Source organism: Diorhabda carinulata, chromosome 7, assembly GCF_026250575.1.
Source record: "Diorhabda carinulata isolate Delta chromosome 7, icDioCari1.1, whole genome shotgun sequence".
NCBI lineage: Eukaryota > Metazoa > Arthropoda > Insecta > Coleoptera > Chrysomelidae > Diorhabda > Diorhabda carinulata.
In genome coordinates, this window is record NC_079466.1 from 20323246 (window position 1) to 20342812 (window position 19567).

The window sequence follows — 19567 nt, forward strand, 5'->3', positions numbered from 1 at the left end:
AATTGGTTAAAATATCTTTAAAAATCGCTCTGTGTTACATGCAGATGTTTTTATTCATTTACCACTTAACAGATCCCTCTAATTTCTCTCAAGGACTCGTGTTTTGATTTACGACCCATCCTACTAGCATCAGCTATGGGATTCCAATGAGAAAATGGAGTTAATTGGTTAAAATATCTTTAAAAATCGCTCTGTGTTACATGCAGATGTTTTTACTCATTTACCACTTAACAGATCCCTCTAATTTCTCTCAAGGACTCGTGTTTTGATTTACGACCCATCCTACTAGCATCAGCTATGGGATTCCAATGAGAAAATGGAGTTAATTGGTTAAAATATCTTTAAAAATCGCTCTGTGTTACATGCAGATGTTTTTACTCATTTACCACTTAACAGATCCCTCTAATTTCTCTCAAGGACTCGTGTTTTGATTTACGACCCATCCTACTAGCATCAGCTATGAGATTCCAATGAGAAAATGGAGTTAATTGGTTAAAATTTCTTTAAAAATGGCTCTGTGTTACATGCAGATGTTTTTACTCATTTACCACTTAACAGATCCCTCTAATTTCTCTCAAGGACTCGTGTTTTGATTTACGACCTATCCTACTAGCATCAGCTATGGGATTCCAATGAGAAAATGGAGTTAATTGGTTAAAATATCTTTAAAAATCGCTCTGTGTTACATGCAGATGTTTTTACTCATTTACCACTTAACAGATCCCTCTAATTTCTCTCAAGGACTCGTGTTTTGATTTACGACCCATCCTACTAGCATCAGCTATGGGATTCCAATGAGAAAATGGAGTTAATTGGTTAAAATATCTTTAAAAATCGCTCTGTGTTACATGGAGATGTTTTTACTCATTTACCACTTAACAGATCCCTCTAATTTCTCTCAAGGACTCGTGTTTTGATTTACGACCCATCCTACTAGTATCAGCTATGAGATTCCAATGAGAAAATGGAGTTAATTGGTTAAAATTTCTTTAAAAATGGCTCTGTGTTACATGCAGATGTTTTTACTCATTTACCACTTAACAGATCCCTCTAATTTCTCTCAAGGACTCGTGTTTTGATTTACGACCCATCCTACTAGCATCAGCTATGAGATTCCAATGAGAAAATGGAGTTAATTGGTTAAAATATCTTTAAAAATGGCTCTGTGTTACATGCAGATGTTTTTACTCATTTACCACTTAACAGATCCCTCTAATTTCTCTCAAGGACTCGTGTTTTGATTTACGACCCATCCTACTAGCATCAGCTATGGGATTCCAATGAGAAAATGGAGTTAATTGGTTAAAATATCTTTAAAAATCGCTCTGTGTTACATGCAGATGTCTTTACTCATTTACCACTTAACAGATCCCTCTAATTTCTCTCAAGGACTCGTGTTTTGATTTACGACCCATCCTACTAGCATTAGCTATGGGATTCCTATGAGAAAATGGAGTTAATTGGTTAAAATATCTTTAAAAATCGCTCTGTGTTACATGCAGATGTTTTTACTCATTTACCACTTAACAGATCTCTCTAATTTCTCTCTACACTACAATTATGGTGATCTACTTTCAAACACTCTTTACTTCACTGTACTTTTACTTTTACTCATATCCGCTCACGGCTAATAAAAGATTATGGATCGTTCAATTTTAGCGAATACACAGGTAATTCCAAAATTCGATATTTTGAGTCGACTAGAGAGTAAATGAAACGCAATCAAAAGCATTTCTCTTCAAATACCTACCACAGGTAGGTATATTTTGCGTATATTTTCTCTAGTCAATAATATATAAGTATCGAAAATAGAAGTAAGTATTTCCACTTTTTTTGGTGCAATTTATTTAATATTGCAATAAAGGTCTGAGCGTTCTCTCACCGAAAAGAGTAAGTAACAATAACATTAATTAAATGTTAAGAAAATTCATTTATTTGTCAATGATACATTCAATTCAATAAATGTCTTTCTTATGTGGAAAGAAATCTGTGTTTTCTATCTATCTTAGAGACTGGATCACCTTAAATAAATGCATTAATGAACCATGAATATATCAAAAAAACATAAATTCAATTATAAAGATTCAAAAATTCTTGAAACAGAATCTAATACACAAAAAAAATTTTTAGAAATGGTTCACATTCATAAGAACGAAAAACCTATAAATGAGAAAAAAATCCTAACTAGTTTAAGTAAAATTCATAGCTCTATTTTGTAAATCCTAATAAAACTACAAATAATTTAATTGATTACTACTATATATTTGAGATGAATTTGATCTATTCATTGATATAAATACGCAAATTGTCAAAGAGACCTAAAATCAAGAAGATTTAGAAACAAAAGCTTGATAATATTCTGGTGTGACATAAAAAACAATGTGAGCTTAACCTCAGTCATCAAGATAAAATGTAAATGAATAAGAAAAGAAATTTGAAAACACTACATTGCAATTGGTTAGGTGGAATATTTCAGAGCAAAATCTAATTATTAATTAAAAAATCTATAACTATCTACCCTTTATCTATTATTATACAAAACAACGTTCCGCAGTTTCCAAATTCTATTATTGCACATACCAAAGCTAAATTTCCACAAATCGTTGTTGGCCTGTCCGTTTCTCTCGCCTCCAAAAATCAACATATGTGCCGAAGGTAATTTACAAGCAGCATGACTGTGTAAAGGTCCAGGATTGATTTTACTCTTGACACAATGCCATGTCCGTGATGGTATATCCCACTTCCAAAGATCTGATCTTTCTTGAAGATCGGTCATTCCCCCGTATATCCACATGGCGTCTCCTTGGAGTACTGCGGAATGTTTGTGACGTGGTGGAGGACATTCTGATGAGCCTTTTCCTGTAGTCGATATCAAGTGCCATGATTCTGTGTCTGTAATGAGTACGTAAAAAATCGATAAAAAAAGATGGAATGCTTAATTCGACCTACATTCATATAGTTGAGTATGTACGTGTTCTTGACATGTGAATCTACTGGGTTGGTATATTGAGGTTCAGAAAAGAGATTTTGTTTAACAAATATTGCATTTCAGAGACGATTTTCTTCTTTTAAGTTTTAAGTTTTATGTAGAAATTATAGTGATCATTATTTATAATTAATTATTATATTAAGTACCTCAAAATTTAAATAAAAATTTTGTCGCTAGATTGCGATTTTACTCACAAACAAATAAAGCAAAGTAAAAAGAAAATAATCTAATGAAATATGGTTTTTAAAATTAAATTGTCAAACTTGTGATTTCACAAATGTTGTATGATATTTGGCCAGGTAAATTCTCATCAATTGATTATTCTTGTAAGATAATTAAATTGATGATGCAGAACATAATTTTTTGAAGGAAACCGGTTAGAGTATCCAGAAACTTCATTGGCCGTTTTAAAAAATGATGTGGAACCAATACATGCAACGCTCTGCCACAGAGAGATCTCAATCAATGATTCATTTTGATATAGGGCCCGTAAGGGTTCGTATTCCTATATCAAAATGAATCTTTTATTGAGATCTCTCTGTGGTATGTCGATGTCGGTCGAATATAGAAACACCCTGCATCAATCAAAATAAAAAAAAAATATCGACAGTACATTTGGTAAGTATTTCTTCAACTGTCGCTCAGACTCAAATCTTGTTCCTATCAATAAAAATTACACCCTGGGCAACAGATAGGTGCTCACGACGAAGGATTCGTCGAATGAAGCGAATGCCCTAACACCTTCATGCTGATACTGAACACACTGTTCACACTACCACTACATCAACACTGTCGTCTTCAGAGACTAAAGTTACTGTTCAACTCAGGCAGTGTAATCGTGAGTGTTGGTGTAGGAGTAGTGTAAACAGTGTGTTCAGTATGAATATCACCAACGATTCCTACAATTCCTGCTATTGGGAGACTTGACAGACTGACTTATCCTTCTTTATCGATTCTTTATCAATTTCATCAATCACCTGAATACTTATATCGTATCAAATTACCAATTTATTCAGTATTATCTCTTCTTGATCATCTTTAAAACAAGTGAACCTCTTCGTATCTTCAAAATACGTGCGCACGATAAACTTCTACTGTCATATACTGCGATTTTCCTAGGTTTCAATATAAAATAACACAAGAATTTGTTGCTTTACTTAAATGAAAACGACCGATCGCTATACGAATTTGTTCACAGACATCAAGACAATGCATTCACAATAGCCATTGTTAACATTTGGTGCATGCACATTTCTTGCATCGTTAGTCTCGTTATTTGAAATATATATCTGTGTTATCATCACCAAAGACGATTTTAATTTATTGTTCAAATGAAGCGTTGTATTTATATTATTATTCAATATCTCATTCTCTTATGAAAACGGCGTTAATTTAATCCGGATTATCCAGGAAATATCGACAATCCCCGTTATTCATTATGAGTTTAGTTGCAACGTTTCATTACATCATTCAAACACAAATTGAAACCGGATTCAATTAAAATCTATTCAGTTCAACACTAATGAAAAAATATTGTACCAACTTTATCGCGATAAATCAAATGAAAATATGAATTGGATTAGAGGAAGTTATAACATAATAATTAGAATTAATGTTTATACATTGTTTAAAATATCATATGTATATACGTGTATGCCATTGCTGCTTTTCTAATATAGAATATAGTGTATTTCATACTAAAACTTATTTTTCAATGTTCTTTGTGAACAGAATTAGAGCAGCTGGTTACCAAATATCTTGGAAAAGCGAATAATGGAAATAATCAAATAATATGCTGAAAAATCATTATTTGGCTCAGGATCCTATGTGGATAATAGAGAGTAACAAAATTATGAATAAATCGAAAAATTAACAACAATCTCACTGCCGAAAAAACTCTGTTTAAAGTTCTAGCTTTAAAAAAAAAATAAAATCGTAAAACCATTAAATGAAGATATTACATTGATATAAATGCGTTTCCTGACACAAAAAGCAGAAACAGGAGAGTATGAAATAAATAAAGGTGTAAAGAACTAATTATCCGTTGTAGAGGGGACCGGGTTTAGTTGTTTCACGGGTTGGTTGTCACAGCGACCATTAAAGAAAACTAAGTGAACGAGTAACCTCGTTAACCGGCGTCGAAAGCTCGCGGTAACCTCTCTTAGACTTCACCTCAGTCTGCTCTGAGCTTTCTTGACGGAAACACGTGCATTTGTTGTTTTCTCTTTGTAAGAGTAATTTTTGTGCATCTCCATCCAATATTCTAGTAGTTTTTAAAACTTGTGTGACAATAAAGAACCTGTAACGATTCCATGTGAGTCGCCCGACCTTGAAGATACTGTATCGGCTGAAAATGGGAGCCCTGGCTCTAATGCTCATTCTATGAAGTCACAAAATTCACCTGGCTGCGTGATGCTGCAGAGCAATCGCTGCAGCATCTCGCTACCAAGAAACCTATCGTGATAACTAGTCCTGGTCCATGTAATGCAGGGAGTTCTCTGATAGTATCGCCGCTAGCTTTGAAACCCCTATCAAAAGCTTCTCTGTGTAAGTCGCAGAGAGCTCATAGAAGGAAATGTGATTCAGCAATTCTAACAAACGGTAATGGACAGAAGAAATCAGTTTACGACGAAGACGAGGAAGGAGGTGAAGTATTTTGCCTGGTATGCGTATCCCTATACTCTGCAAGCAAACCCAAAGAAATCTGGATTCAGTGCCATGAATGCAAGTTATGGGCTCTCGAAGCTTACACACCTGCGCTGCCATATTACCTTTGATATAGTGTAAAGTGGCTGACAGAAGTATAGAAGCAAAGAACAGAATTAGTAACAACGAATATGGTTGCAATCGGAAGGACAAAATACCTCGATCAAAATTGGTAGAATTATAGGCGAACACAGGGCAGGAGTTACAAGACGGAAGGAAGAAAGCAAGCGATCGGAGTAAATAGAGACAAATTAGCGAACAATTAGAATAATGAATCAAGGATGGAGATTGAGATGTTCTGTTAGATTCTATCTATAGGAAGTAAAAGTGGCGCAACCTTCCTATAATTTCTGATAAAAGTCGACAGCTGAATGTAACAAAAATAATATTGTGTAGATAGTATATGTTACTTCCAACTATGATTTAATTATTATATCTTACCGAAGTGATATGCCCATAATTCATTGGAAGACCCTCTAAGATCTTGGTATCCACCATAAATCAGCATAGACCCGTTAGTGACTAACGCTGTATGACCTCTTCGTCCTTTCGGCGTAACCACACCTGAAAGAAACCATTCTATTTTTATATTTTCTGATTAATTCTACTACACTCTCAACTAAACTCGTATATATCTACGTATACAGAATGTTCCGGGACATCGACGGGGTCTCGACACCGGTAAACACAATGAACGAAATGATCAATAGAATAAACTTCCATTGTAACGCTATGAGGTAGAATCTTGGAATGCTTTATTAGAGTTTTTCTATTCTTATTTGCTAAGTTGTAGACTACCCAACTAAATTTTTTCACGTTCAAATTTTTTTCTTCTGTAATTAACATGATGTTCGATAGTATACAGTTCAATTAGAAATATTTGATTCTGTGAGTATTTTCAATAAATACACTGGCGAACAAAAAATTGACGTCACTTCAGAAATTACGAATAATTTTAGCGTCAATATTGATAAGGATTAGCAGGCGTTGAAGCAAATTTTTTCCGAGACTAGACAGCTGTCATTCGACGTATTAGAGTACGACTTTGATGAAAAATGTGCCTTTGCGCTAATTGAACATCCACTTTTTCCTTGCCTGTTTTCGAGTTTACTGTTGATTCTTTGTGTAAAACCTAAAGATTGCAAAGTGTAGTGATTTACCAGGCCCATAATGCCTTTAGATCCGATTGTTGTAGCAAGAATTGTTGCGCTGTTACAAGATGGTCGGGGGCAACGTGGGGGCAAGAATTTTTGGTGCTAGTCTTTGTGGTATGCAAAGGGTGTACAGGCGCTTTCTGTAGTCTGGCCTGATCACTAGAAGACCAGGGTCTGGGCGAAAAAGAGTTACCACTCAACGAGATGACCGTTTTTTGGTGTCCACAAGTTTGATAAATAGGACTAAACTACTGCGGTTTCACTGCGAAATCAGTTGGAAGAAGTGAGAAATGTCAACGTTAGTGAATGGACCGCTAGAAGAAGACTTCATGCTGCTGGACTGTCATGCAGAAGAATGGCTACAGGTCTCCCGTTGCAACGCCAGCATCGGACTGCAAGATTGACATTTGCTAGAGATCTCGTTCGTTGGAATAATTATGACTGGAGCTGGGTATTGTTCTCAGTTCGCGTTTTTGCCTCACTGGATTAGATGGACGTCGACGAGTGTGGAAAAGATCTGGGGAAAGTTATGCTGAAGTTTGCATTGACGCGTGTCTTCCATTTTGCGGTGGGTCAGTTATGGCTTAGGCGGGAATCACTGCACAAGCTCGTACAGAGTTGTTCTTCATAGAAAATGGCTCCCTAACCTCTCACAGGTACATTACGGAAGTGCTAGAAGACCATGTTATGCCTTTCATGGTGACTATGGGGGAACATGGCGTTTTTATGCAAGATAATTCGAGACCACATACAGCCAGAATTGTCAGGGAGTATCTGGATGAGGTAGAAACTAGGCGGTTTGACTGGCCAGCCCGGAGCCTAGACATGAATCTCATAGAATATGTCTGGGACGAGTTGGGACGACTGATCCGCAGACACACACCAACACAAAGCACTGCCCAGGAGCTGAAAAGATTGCTGTTGCAGGAATGGGATAACATGCCGCGCCAACTTCCAGCAGTCATCAATGCAAGAGGAGAGAATACACGTTATTAGTGTCAAGTTTTTTATTTTGTTCGTTCCATATCTTCCCCAACAACAAAATGTTGAATTATCATTAAATCCAAGAAAAAATGCATTTTTCTTTAGTATAGAGTATCACAAAAGCCATGCAATGATGCGAATACTATCTGAAAGCGTAAAATTTCAAAGAACTTGAAAATTTTAAGATGACCTCAATTTTTTGCTCGTAGTGTAACTATAAGTTATGATAATTTTCTTCAGAATGTCTCTTTATGGCGAACGAATTCCTTGGCATGTACAATGATCTAAACTCCTAAACCGTAAACCAAAAATTTTATCGAATTAAACAAAGAATACCATTTTGTTGACAAATCTACTGAAAAAATCGCTTTTGTTCATTCTGTACTGCAAAGTCGACTTTACGAGTTCGGAAAATGGCACTTTACGGTATCTTGTTCTTAGAGTACTCTTAAATTGGAATAATTTGAAATCAAAAATCATTTAACCTCAATAAATAAACTTTTATTCTAATTTTTGGATGTTGTTGTGTAATGGATGCTGGATGGTTTTGGTTTAACACTGTATCATTCTTGCTATTTTCTTTTTGCTCTCCGTCCCGGTGCACCCTGTATAATTACTTCTTTCACCTCTACTAATATTTCTGTACCTCAGAGGATAACTACCTTAATGGCTAATTCGGCAACAAATATCAATTACATCTTCCCCGGAGAACGTGTCTCCAATCCCCCTTCTTGTCGATATCGACATCTCTAATCGCTCGTAACTACAAGGTGAGAGGTATAATCCGTTGGCCGGTTTTGATCTTTGTTCGGAAGATCAAATCCGAACTAATTCTAACTCCAGGCATTCGGAGAATGATAGACCATGTTTTCGAATTATTAAAATTTGAAACAATATCAAAGATGGCAGTAATTTTTATGTTCAAATTTAATTTAAATCAATTTTACTACGGTTAGAATCTTATAAGTCATCTTCCTGGTGTTCGTAGACCTGCTTTACAAGATAAATTATCCAGTCTACTTGTAGCCTGCTCTTATAACAACCAATATGGTTTTACTAGAAATACACAATCGTATCGTATGTCCCTAAAAAGAACAAAAGTGTGAGTATGTATCAGGACAATTCTGTTGATCGAAACACGAATAAACCTTAGATAATAATTTTTCACCAGGCTACAAAAGGGATAGTTGATATCCTTCATCTAAAAAGTGCCATTTATCGTTCAGGTCGTGTCGTCGTTGGCCCTAAGTTATTTAATATACTGTATATGTTGAAATAAAACGCTCAGGTTTTATGGAGGAATTGAGATTAAGTCTTATCATGGAGCATTTGCAAAATAGACTTCTAATACGAAACTTGTTAAAAGAGTTGCGTTCAATAAGTTTTGAATCATTAGTAACAAAGAACAACTTAGGCCAGAAGGTCTGCGATAATGCATAGCTCCTACTTGTGTCCAAAGACAAAAAATTCAAAATAATCCACCATTTGGTCAGGATGTCATTAGACAGTCTGCGAAACACATTCAACACGAGAAGTTTTATACATTTTATAATCATTTCCTTTGTTACAAAAAAATTGATTTTCTGTTTTGTACCAGATTTAAGATTAGTTTATTAATGGCGTTTTTTGAAATACAAGCAAATTTATTTTTGTTCCCTAATATCATAACCTATTGAAAATATATTTCTCGTAGTAATCTATAAATGTATATGAATATTTAAATTGCAAAAAAATGTTATATTACTTTAGATCTGTTTAAATCTGTCAAAAAAAATGTTGTTAATTAGTGACTTACATAAGTGTGAATAAACGATATTAATTGAGGGTTGAATTTAACAATAAGTTATTGTTCCTGCTAATTATTTTAGGAAGAAATACGTCAAATTAATAAAATAAGAATTATGTAAACCCGACGATAATATTCACTGGAAAATTGAGAACTCAATACGTTGAAAGGTTTTTTCGGAGTATAGATGCGTATATTTTTATTAGACATATTTGGAACGTTTTTATTTGTGAACCCAAGTGAAATTTAAATTAGTCACATTTTTTATGAATTTACTGTTTATTAGTATACATCAAGGAACAAAATTTTTATAATATGAATCGTATGCATTAAATTTGAATGTATTTCATGTTCATGCCCGAATAAGAGTAATCTCGAAGCCAAAAATTGAGTGTAAAGGAAAGAATTATTTACCTTTTTTAGTCTTTTTCTTCTTCCAGCAGTTTAATTTGATATCGTAGATCCACAAAGGCGTTTCGGTTCCTGCTGAAAATCCGACTTCGCCGCCAAATACGTACAGACAATCTTTGTAAGCTACTGCTGTATGTTCCTGGAGACAGGGTAATTTATCACCCGATGGCTTTATTTGATACCATTTCCCAGTGACTACAACAAAAAATGAAATGTAGCATGTCGATCGTTCATTTATAAATTGAGGCAATATATCAAAGGTCACAGATGCACTTATATTAAAATTATTAACATTCAGTATTTGTTAAAATGATTTTGATACGATAATAAACTTAATAATAGCTAATTTTGAACATTATTGAATACACTATTTATACCGCCACTCACGATTACACTAACTGACACGAGTTTCGATAACCAAGTTATCGTCTTCAGAGACTAAAAGTAATCTAAGTTTCTGATGACGATAACTTTGTTATCTAAAAGGGCATCAGACAGTGTAATTGTGAGTGTTGGTGTAGTGGTAGTGTTAACAGTGCATTTAGTGTGAATATCGCCAACGGTTCTAGAAATTTCAACTTACTTGTTTGTACATAATTTCGCTGAATATACTAATATTAAAACATTGCGCTAAAATAAAGCAAACGCGTTGTAATATACCACTAAAGTACCAGAAATCTATAGCCATATGAAAAAAGGCTTAAGAGACGCTGCATATGAAGCGTTAGGTATATACGAAAGAAATCGACATGGAAAACTATATAGGTGGAATAAATATATAGAAATTGACATAAAAAAATTGACCGAAGATTTTCGACATAAACAAAATTAAGATGAAACATGATTTAAAGTAGTCGAGCAAAAGTCAGGAGATCACACGAAAAGAATGAAGTGCACAAGAATCCAAACGTATCATGGAGAGACCAAAAGCACATAAAGCTGGAAAGATGAAACAAATACTCTCTTCAGCGACTGAAAAAAGACCGAGAAAAAATTAAAGAACCATAAATAACATAGTAGTTACTTTAGAATGCCTTATGCCTTAGAATACCTGCAAAAGAAGTAAGACATGCAATCCAGAATACAGACGAAACATAAGTTAGACCTGTGGATCACATATGTCGCGAAGACAAGTGCTAAAACATGTGTAACAAAGAGAATCCCTCCAATATAGAGATGAAGACCCCAAGAGCTATGTATGTAAATATGGATGGATATTGGGGTATCATATACACTGCGACCAAAAAGATCTATTGTGTTCCCCATCCTTGCTGCGATAATGGGGAGCCCAGTGTTTTCAGCTGATTTTTTAATACTTCTCCTTTTAAAAAGTCCAGAATGTAGAATGTGGATTCTCTGTGCAACAAAATATGCACGCCGTTTTATCTGCTAGGTCTAGCGTCTTCATGTGTTTGTTGAGGTGGCAGTGCCCCGATAGGACTCCTGTTAGTATTCGTAAATTGTTCTTACTTAGAGTCTTTGCTTGTCGGAGCCCCTGTAAATTGTCACAATAATTGGTACCTCCATTGTTCTGTAACTGATACCACAGAATTGTTCAAGTCCCACGAGGGACCTGTATGTCCCCGCTTTAGCTTCACTCCGGTGTTTCCCGGAATTCATTGTAAGGTAACTCTATTTTTCTTGCTAGCTCATTTAATTTTTCCAATCAATCCCAAACGAGTTTTAGATTTAATAATATTGGAGCTTAAAGCTCTAATAGCTGGATGACATTCGGTGACGATGATGATAGCTCATTTCGAGATGGAACTGGATACATTTTTGAATTGCATAGATTTCTGCTAGAAAATTACTTGGTGTATTGCCCAGGCTTTCAGAGTGTTTGTTTCTGGTCCCATACACTCCTATTCCAGTTCTGTCTGTTGCTTTAGATCCATCCGTATACCATTTAATGGCATTTCTGTTCATTTCTTGTATGGTGTTATGATCCCACTCATTTCTACAGCTTAGCTGTGGTAACTTACATTATAGAAAACGCCATATAGACCGGAACTGAACAGGCGATACGCATTCTTAAGAAAGTACAGAAACAAAAAAAATAATTCAAAAATGTATTGGAAAAAGAAATCAATTATTACTTTACCGAAAGTTTTATCGGTTTGTTATATTTTCAAAGCCTTGTTTACAATGTGTACCCTTATTTATTATTAACGGTCATTACTATTTAACTTCTGCTCCTGTATCTTGTACCCCTAGAAAATTAAACGTAATCCCTCGTCGCCTGTTTCATATATCATTCAGTTGGTAGGTATCCAACCCTCAACGCTTCCCTTGAATTCCCTTATGTATTCGAAGGTAATAAATATAGGGAAACGCGTCCGTTCGGACAAATTCCTTTGTAAAACTCCGAAATTGGATTTTACACAAGTCGATAAACCAAAACTACGAATAAGTAAGGGCTGAAACATATTCTACCAATGAAAGAAAAGTTGAGACGCTTTGCGTTGATTCTTTCATTGGCAAATTCGATTAGATATTTATAATATTATCATAATCAAAATAGAAATAACTAAAACAAATTTATGGCACAGTTAATGTCTTCTTTTAAGCTACACAAATATACATACTGGAGCTGGTTTATCTGACAATAAGTGTTTGTTTAATAGAGCAATATGTGGTGTTTCACCGTTTGCCTAAGTATGTTTCCGTTTGTAGTAGTTTCAATTATTTTTCATTTAATTCATATTTTATTTATTTAATTTGTGGAAACGAAAACACAATTTCAAACAGTGCCACGAAAGTGGATTTTCAGGGCTGGATTACTTTTTGATGAGTTCACTCCAGCTTCTTGCGTTTGGATAATTCTAAAAAGTGGTAATAGAACTAGTCTTGATATGTCTCTCTATCGCATCTCTTTCTTTTAAGTAGCGGGCAAAACATATATTATTATTTTCACTGTGTTGTCGTCCCAGTTAACAATTTTGGTAACGATAGCATTATGAATTGAAATACAACTGACACAATATTTCTGTATAAATCAAATAAATATGTAATAATTAATAATTAGGTCAAATTATTCGAATAATGAAATGAATATGTAACAATAATTACTAACAAGGTTAATAATTTATTGAAAAGGTTAGTTGTTAAATTGTTTGTAATGAAAACATAATGGTCCTTTGCACTACCATCTATTTCTTAGCTTTGAGTTTTTGATAGAGGGATATATTCAGGTGAAGATGAGGTCAATTGAATTTTGGGTTCTCTTATTGTTCTTTTGTTCCTATTATCAACTCACTTATTTTCAATGCTTTTAAAAATTGTTTTCAAGAATGCTCTCATTATCATCAATACATTTAGTAAGAGATCATGTGCATACTATGTGAAGATTGAGATTTGTTCCAGTGATAGAAAAAAAATATTCATTTACATTTTGTATTATTAATTTATTCACTTTAATTTTGGTTTGAATTACTCGCACTCAGTTATTGTGATTTTAGACCAGGGAGAAACCTTTAAAAACGATAGGAAGTGAAAAAATTAATAGCAGGAAAATGATTTACGGACGATCTGAGCTGGGAAAGGGGAAGTGGGTTGGTTTTTAAGTCCTATGTGAAAAAGTTGCAGTTGAAAGAAAGATCTACAATTTTTGTTCTGCTATTTTTTTCACATAACCTCAAAATTTATATACAAAACTGAAATAACCAAGTTTTTGGTTTTTTATTTCTATCTTTTACAAAAACCATTTTTTTCCATGAAAATTGGTGAAAGCTTACCTTTTAATGTCCCAAATACACTATAATTTATTTGAGTTGAAATATTCATTCTTTATCTTATCTTTATTTTGATATAATATCGAAAAAGCACTCTATAAAAATATCAGCTTTCGTTAAAAAATCGGTGAATTTGTTCTTTGCTGGATTTTCTACTTCCTGATGATGTGAAAAAATATTACCATCACAACGGTTATTTTTTACAAAAATGGCAAAAAGACGAAAAAAGCTTGGTTCTTTGTTAATCTTTATATACAATTTTTATTTAAATATTTATTATGATTTTAGTCTCTAATTAGTTATATTTATTAATACAATATGGATTCTCAATTTATCGTCTAATTAGAGTGTAAAATTTCAATAAATCACTAAAAATTGTACAATTGATAAGAAAAATTTTTGGAAGCCACTTTTTTCGTTTTATCTTTGTTTTTTTCTGAGAAAATTTACCAGAAAGTAGAGATTTCAACGAAGAAAGATCTCACCGACTCTTTAAAAAATGCTGATATGAAATTGATTGAAAATTGGGATACTCTCTCGATATTTAGTCAAAATAAGGTTAAAGAATGTTTGTAAAAGATAAACATGATAAACCAAAAATTTGAATTGTTCACATTAATTTTGAGGTTATGTTACAAAAGTTTCAATAAAAAAGTTTTTCATAGGAATAGTCGTTTTGCTGGAGATCAAGATAGACCATTTTTTACCCATAAAAACTCACCCCCTTTTCGACCTCACATCGCCCATAAATTATAGTTTCTTTTATTTTTATCACATTCTCCTCCTTTTCCAATGGGCTTCATCCTACTATTATTATTTTTGGTTTAAGAAATTATCAGCCTAATATATTTCAGGTGATTCAAGTTTTTTACAATAAAAATAATATTAAATAATCAATTCATAATGTTTGCATAGGTTTCCCCGTCTAATATTTATTAGTAACTTTTTTATTTCCACCCTTTCCCGCGTAATTTGCAAAACTTGCTGGTGCAAATATTACGCTTGTTGAACAATATCGCTCTTTCCATAACTAGTTACGTAAATAACTATTAGATCATTTGTATAACTATATTAATATCATAAGGAAAACTTTACATACATTTTTATCGCATAGAATTAATCAAAGAACATTCAGGAATCGATAACGTTTACCTAATTCAATTCCCAGTCGCCCTTAATGCCCTTATTTCCTATGAGATCAACAACTCATATCATCAATCTACAATCAATTTAGCAAATAATCCCCCGGGTAATGATCATTTGGATAAGCTAAGTATGTACAAGAATCAATCTCAGCAAAAATATATCAAAAGGGGAAAGCTGAAAAATTAGGGAGGTGTAATGACAAAGTTAATCACTTTTCACAGGAGTAAATTCTTTTCTTATCTGTTGCATTTGACATTTGATTTTAGGCAAGAGCAAACTTTTGTAGAACACCTGGTTAGGTTAGGTTAGGTTCGGTTAGGTTCGGTTAGGTTCGGTTAGGTTAGGTTAGGTTAGGTTAGGTTAGGTTAGGTTACGTTAGGTGACGTGACTAACGATTTCATAGAGCGACTGAGACGTTGTCGCATATACGAGAATCAAAACTCACCGGCAGTTTGTGTTATTATTTACTTCTGGCAAACTGGAACTGGAAAAATCAATGTATCGAATTTTCGAGTTTACGTATGAAATCAAGAAAAATTACGTGTTACGTGTGAAATGCCGCATGATAAGATAGAGTAATAAATTTTTTGTCAATAACTGAGACTAGTTTTGATTATTCATCATTCCGTATATTGCTTGTCATTTCCGGCGTTCTGCAAAACACCTGACATTCCAGACGAGTTGCATAACCACAATACTCGACGAGCCGTTCGGTAACTCGCCTGAGAAAGCCAGGCGTTTTGCGGAACCCGGCAGATGCCACTGCAGTCGGTATCTAGGTTATATATCCATACTGCAGCTGAAGAGCTGGATCGATTTGAATGACTTTTTGTTAATGCATTCAAGTGGGGTAAGGATGATTTAGATTCACAAATCGACCCGGCAGCTGGCACTGCAGTAGGTATCTAGGTTGAGTATCTATACTGCAACTGAAGGGCTGGATCGACTTGAATGAATTTTTGCTGCATTCAAGTGAGAGTCTATACTACTACCACTAAATGCCGTTGATATTAAATACTGTTGTATTCGACAATATTGAATTTTTTGACATTTTAAGTAATTTTAGTGTATTATACTGAATTTGTTACGATATTATGGCATTTTAATTTTTTTGTAGAGTCTCTTCACATGTCCAATTATATGTGACGTGTTCTCGCGTTGGAAAGGCGTCAAGTTTATTCATTTAAACTCGTCAGTTGACTAAAAATATTATTCATCAACTCGCATTAAGGTAAACTTAAACAAATATTATCGATTAGAACGAATTGTTTTTAAAAAATATAATGTTATTTCAAAATTGAACGTTCTAGAATAAACCCCCTTATACTTTTTCGATAAACTGACGCGTTTCCAAGTTATTCCACTATGAAATTTCCTCATTTTTTCAATTTTGTTTTATTCTTAACTTGTTTAGTTTCACAGATGCTTCAATTCAACTTCAACAATTTCTAATACTATCGTATCTTAATTTTTGAATGAATCAAATTATTTTTTTTATCTAAAAATTATTTTCATTTATTTTTTCTCCGTTACTTTGTGACATTAGTCTGTGAAATCAGAAAAATTATTGAGAATACAAAAAATTTGACACAATTTTTCGATAAACTTGATAGTTTCGTGAAAAAATTGAAAAAAAAATTATAAAATATAATAAATTATATTTTAAAGTTAATTTCATAAAAGAAAATGATTTGGTTTAGTATTTTTTATTAAACATTAAAGAGTTATGAAATTCTGAACTCAAAAAACCAAGTTTTCCCATACTAAACATTCGAAAATTGAAATCTTGATATTGATATTAAGGGCTGGGGTTTTCACAGCATACTTTTCATCATTTCTAGCAATATTTTCGATATATTTGAGAGAATTTTTTTACTCAAAAATCATACATTCAAACACCCAAGACTCAAAATTGAACTATCCAACAATCCATCAGTAGAAGAATCAAACTAAACACTTAAAAAAACGCACATATTAATAACCTGAATACAACTGTTAAAATTCATTTATTTTTTTATTACTACTGTTGTTTTTTAGAGCAAAAATCATAGTAATTTTTCAGATTTTTTCAAAATAAAAATAGAACGTGATTATATATGTAATAAAGAAATGTTGCAAAATTATGTGTTTCTTAACACTTCTTACCATTTAAGGTTTTACGAGGATCGGTTATGGACACTAAAAGGATGAAAAAAGAAGTATCTTAATTTGAACATAGCTTGAGATATTTAGGGTTACTAATTTTTTTGGAACACCCTGTACATGTAGAGAAATCAACAGGAATTGTCAACTTCCCAGGAAAAGTATTTTCTAAATTTTTATAGATATAGGAATGTATAGAATTGGTTATAAATCAAATCTTAAGCTACGATAATCGTTTTATACCGAATTTCTCGTAGTTAACTGTTTGAAGGAACTTACCTAAGTTATATTTCCAAAAATCTTTTGTTGGTAAATTCCCGTTCCGACCTCCAAGTATATAAACATATTCCCCTATAAGAGTTGAACTATGCTTTGACCTCGCGGACGGCGCCGGACTCTTGACGTTATCAGGCGCCACACTGCTCCACATTTCACATCGAAACAGATCCCCCTTCTCTCCGTCCTCGAGGTCCTGATTAAGCCTGAAATATGGAAAAGAAAAAGAAATCAACTAAATCTGCGAGCATAGAAATCGTCACATTATAAACTTTTGACTTTAATCATATTTTTTTATCAAAATAAGAAATATGCTATTTGAAACATAATTTAATATTAGTCAATCTGCAATTGGTCCAAAACTCGCTCCAGCTCATCGGCAAGCACGCCTGCTTTTTGCACAGGATCATCTTAATTGGACGTTGGAACAAAAGGGGACCTGTTTTATTCTCAAGTGAGACCAGAATATGCTTCTAAGGTAGCGACCGAAAACCAAAGAGCAATTTGCAGAATGCTGCTATGAAGAGCGGAGTGCTTAGAGACCGTGACGTCGACTACATTGGAGACAAAATTACCTATATGCATGACAATGTGAGACTGCACACTCCCATAATCGTGTAAGATTGCATTCCAGAAGTTCCGACTTCAATCCGATAGAACATTTATGGGATTAACTACAAAGGAGAATTGTGAAGAAGAGTGGCTTAACATCTCACAAGAAACGAAAGCTTAGATCTATGCCTAATCATATAAAAGATGTTATTAGGGCAAGAGGAGGTCAAGTCCATTATTAAGAAATTAAGTGCTAAGCTTTAAATTGACAATAATCCTATTTATGTTAATAATAAAAAAAGCTTAAGCTCAATAATGGAAAAAACTTTTACTATGTTAAACATAGGAAGTCGAAATAACTTTTCATTACCCATATACTCACATAGAGCATATTAAATTGTCTTTCAAACAGCATATTTTATTTGATTTGATTAATAATTTAAAACAAAATTAGTTAAAGTCGAAAGTTTACAGAGGACCAAGTATATCTATAGGAAAAGTAACTTTCTTTCGGTTACTTTGTTAGTATATTCACAATACTCGGACTCGTCCATTATTATTTCAAATCACAATTCTTCGCATACAATTATCATATGTACAGAATGACCCATTTAAAAGATATAAGATGTCATCATCGATGTTGTTGAATAGCATTTTAATGGATATTTTCTGTAAAAAGTGAATTTTTCTTACTTGGAGAACATACTACCGTCTTCCAAGCAGAAATATGATAATATCGATCTACTCAGACAGGAGAGCTGCCATACAAACCAGGCTTGTGCTGGAGGTAAAAATCCTATAAGAGCAGATGAATGAATGCTGAAAGATCCAGCTCGTGTGGATATTCGGGCACTCGGACAAAAAACCAACGACGAGTCTCACCAGATTAGGATCAGCAAAAGGGCCCACAAGTCAATATTAGTGTAGTCAATTAACATCCATCAGTAGGTTTTCCGCAAAACAGAATCTATGGGGGTGGAGGGAAACACCAGGAATAAAACAAGCCTAAGCTTTCTTCACTTACCAAAGAATTCCTCCACTTAAACCGGAGTGAATTTCAACTGATGATTGGCATTTTAAGACACCATCTTTAAACTGCAAGGCATGTCATCTGTGCGTGCTCAGCACTCACAATGCGAAGTTTATACACCTGGGCAAGCCTCACAGTTTACCCAGCCCAATTAACTGACTAGTTTTTTAAGGACATCGGCCTGTGGTAGTTTTAAGTAGAGCATCGAGACTATAAGAAGGAATATGTACACAACAGTCTCTGGCGGAAAATAACTCAATTATAAGCTATGAATATCAAATTTGTATTCCTTAACAATTACATAAAAAATTTGATTAGACAATATCGTGTCTTTATACCTGACAATTCAGATATCTGTGAAAAATAGTTGAATATGGCTTTGACTGAAGCGTTTAAAACAAAATTTTTCGATTGATTAAATATGGAATTCAAACCGAAATTACACATATACGAGTATTCAGAAAAAACATCTCGACTTACTGCTTGTATCATATTTTTACTGTAAGAAAATCACAAAATCACTTATGTTCGTGTTCAAATATCACTGAAAATAAATGCTTAAGAGTCTCGATATTAGAGAATAATAGCCATCTAAAATGTTTGTATTTCATCATGTCAATTACCACTGATTAAACATATTTAATCTATTTGTCAATTTTG

General features: G+C 33.6%; 1 protein-coding gene across 3 annotated transcripts in view; it reads right to left on the reverse strand.

The window, feature by feature from the left end:
• Positions 1–19567, reverse strand: part of LOC130896456 (uncharacterized) — a 39742-nt gene that overhangs the window by 13444 nt on the left and 6731 nt on the right. For 2 of the 3 annotated variants that reach the window (XM_057804594.1, XM_057804595.1), the window contains exons 2-5: positions 17329–17531; positions 10034–10225; positions 6137–6259; positions 2581–2892 (exon numbers count right to left, since the gene is read on the reverse strand). In XM_057804594.1, coding sequence (XP_057660577.1) covers positions 2581–2892; positions 6137–6259; positions 10034–10225; positions 17329–17479 — 778 coding nt within the window. In that variant the 5' untranslated portion in view covers positions 17480–17531. Of the gene's footprint in view, positions 1–2580; positions 2893–6136; positions 6260–10033; positions 10226–17328; positions 17532–18901; positions 19018–19567 lie in introns of those variants that run through there. The other variant, XM_057804596.1, reaches the window with a different exon arrangement.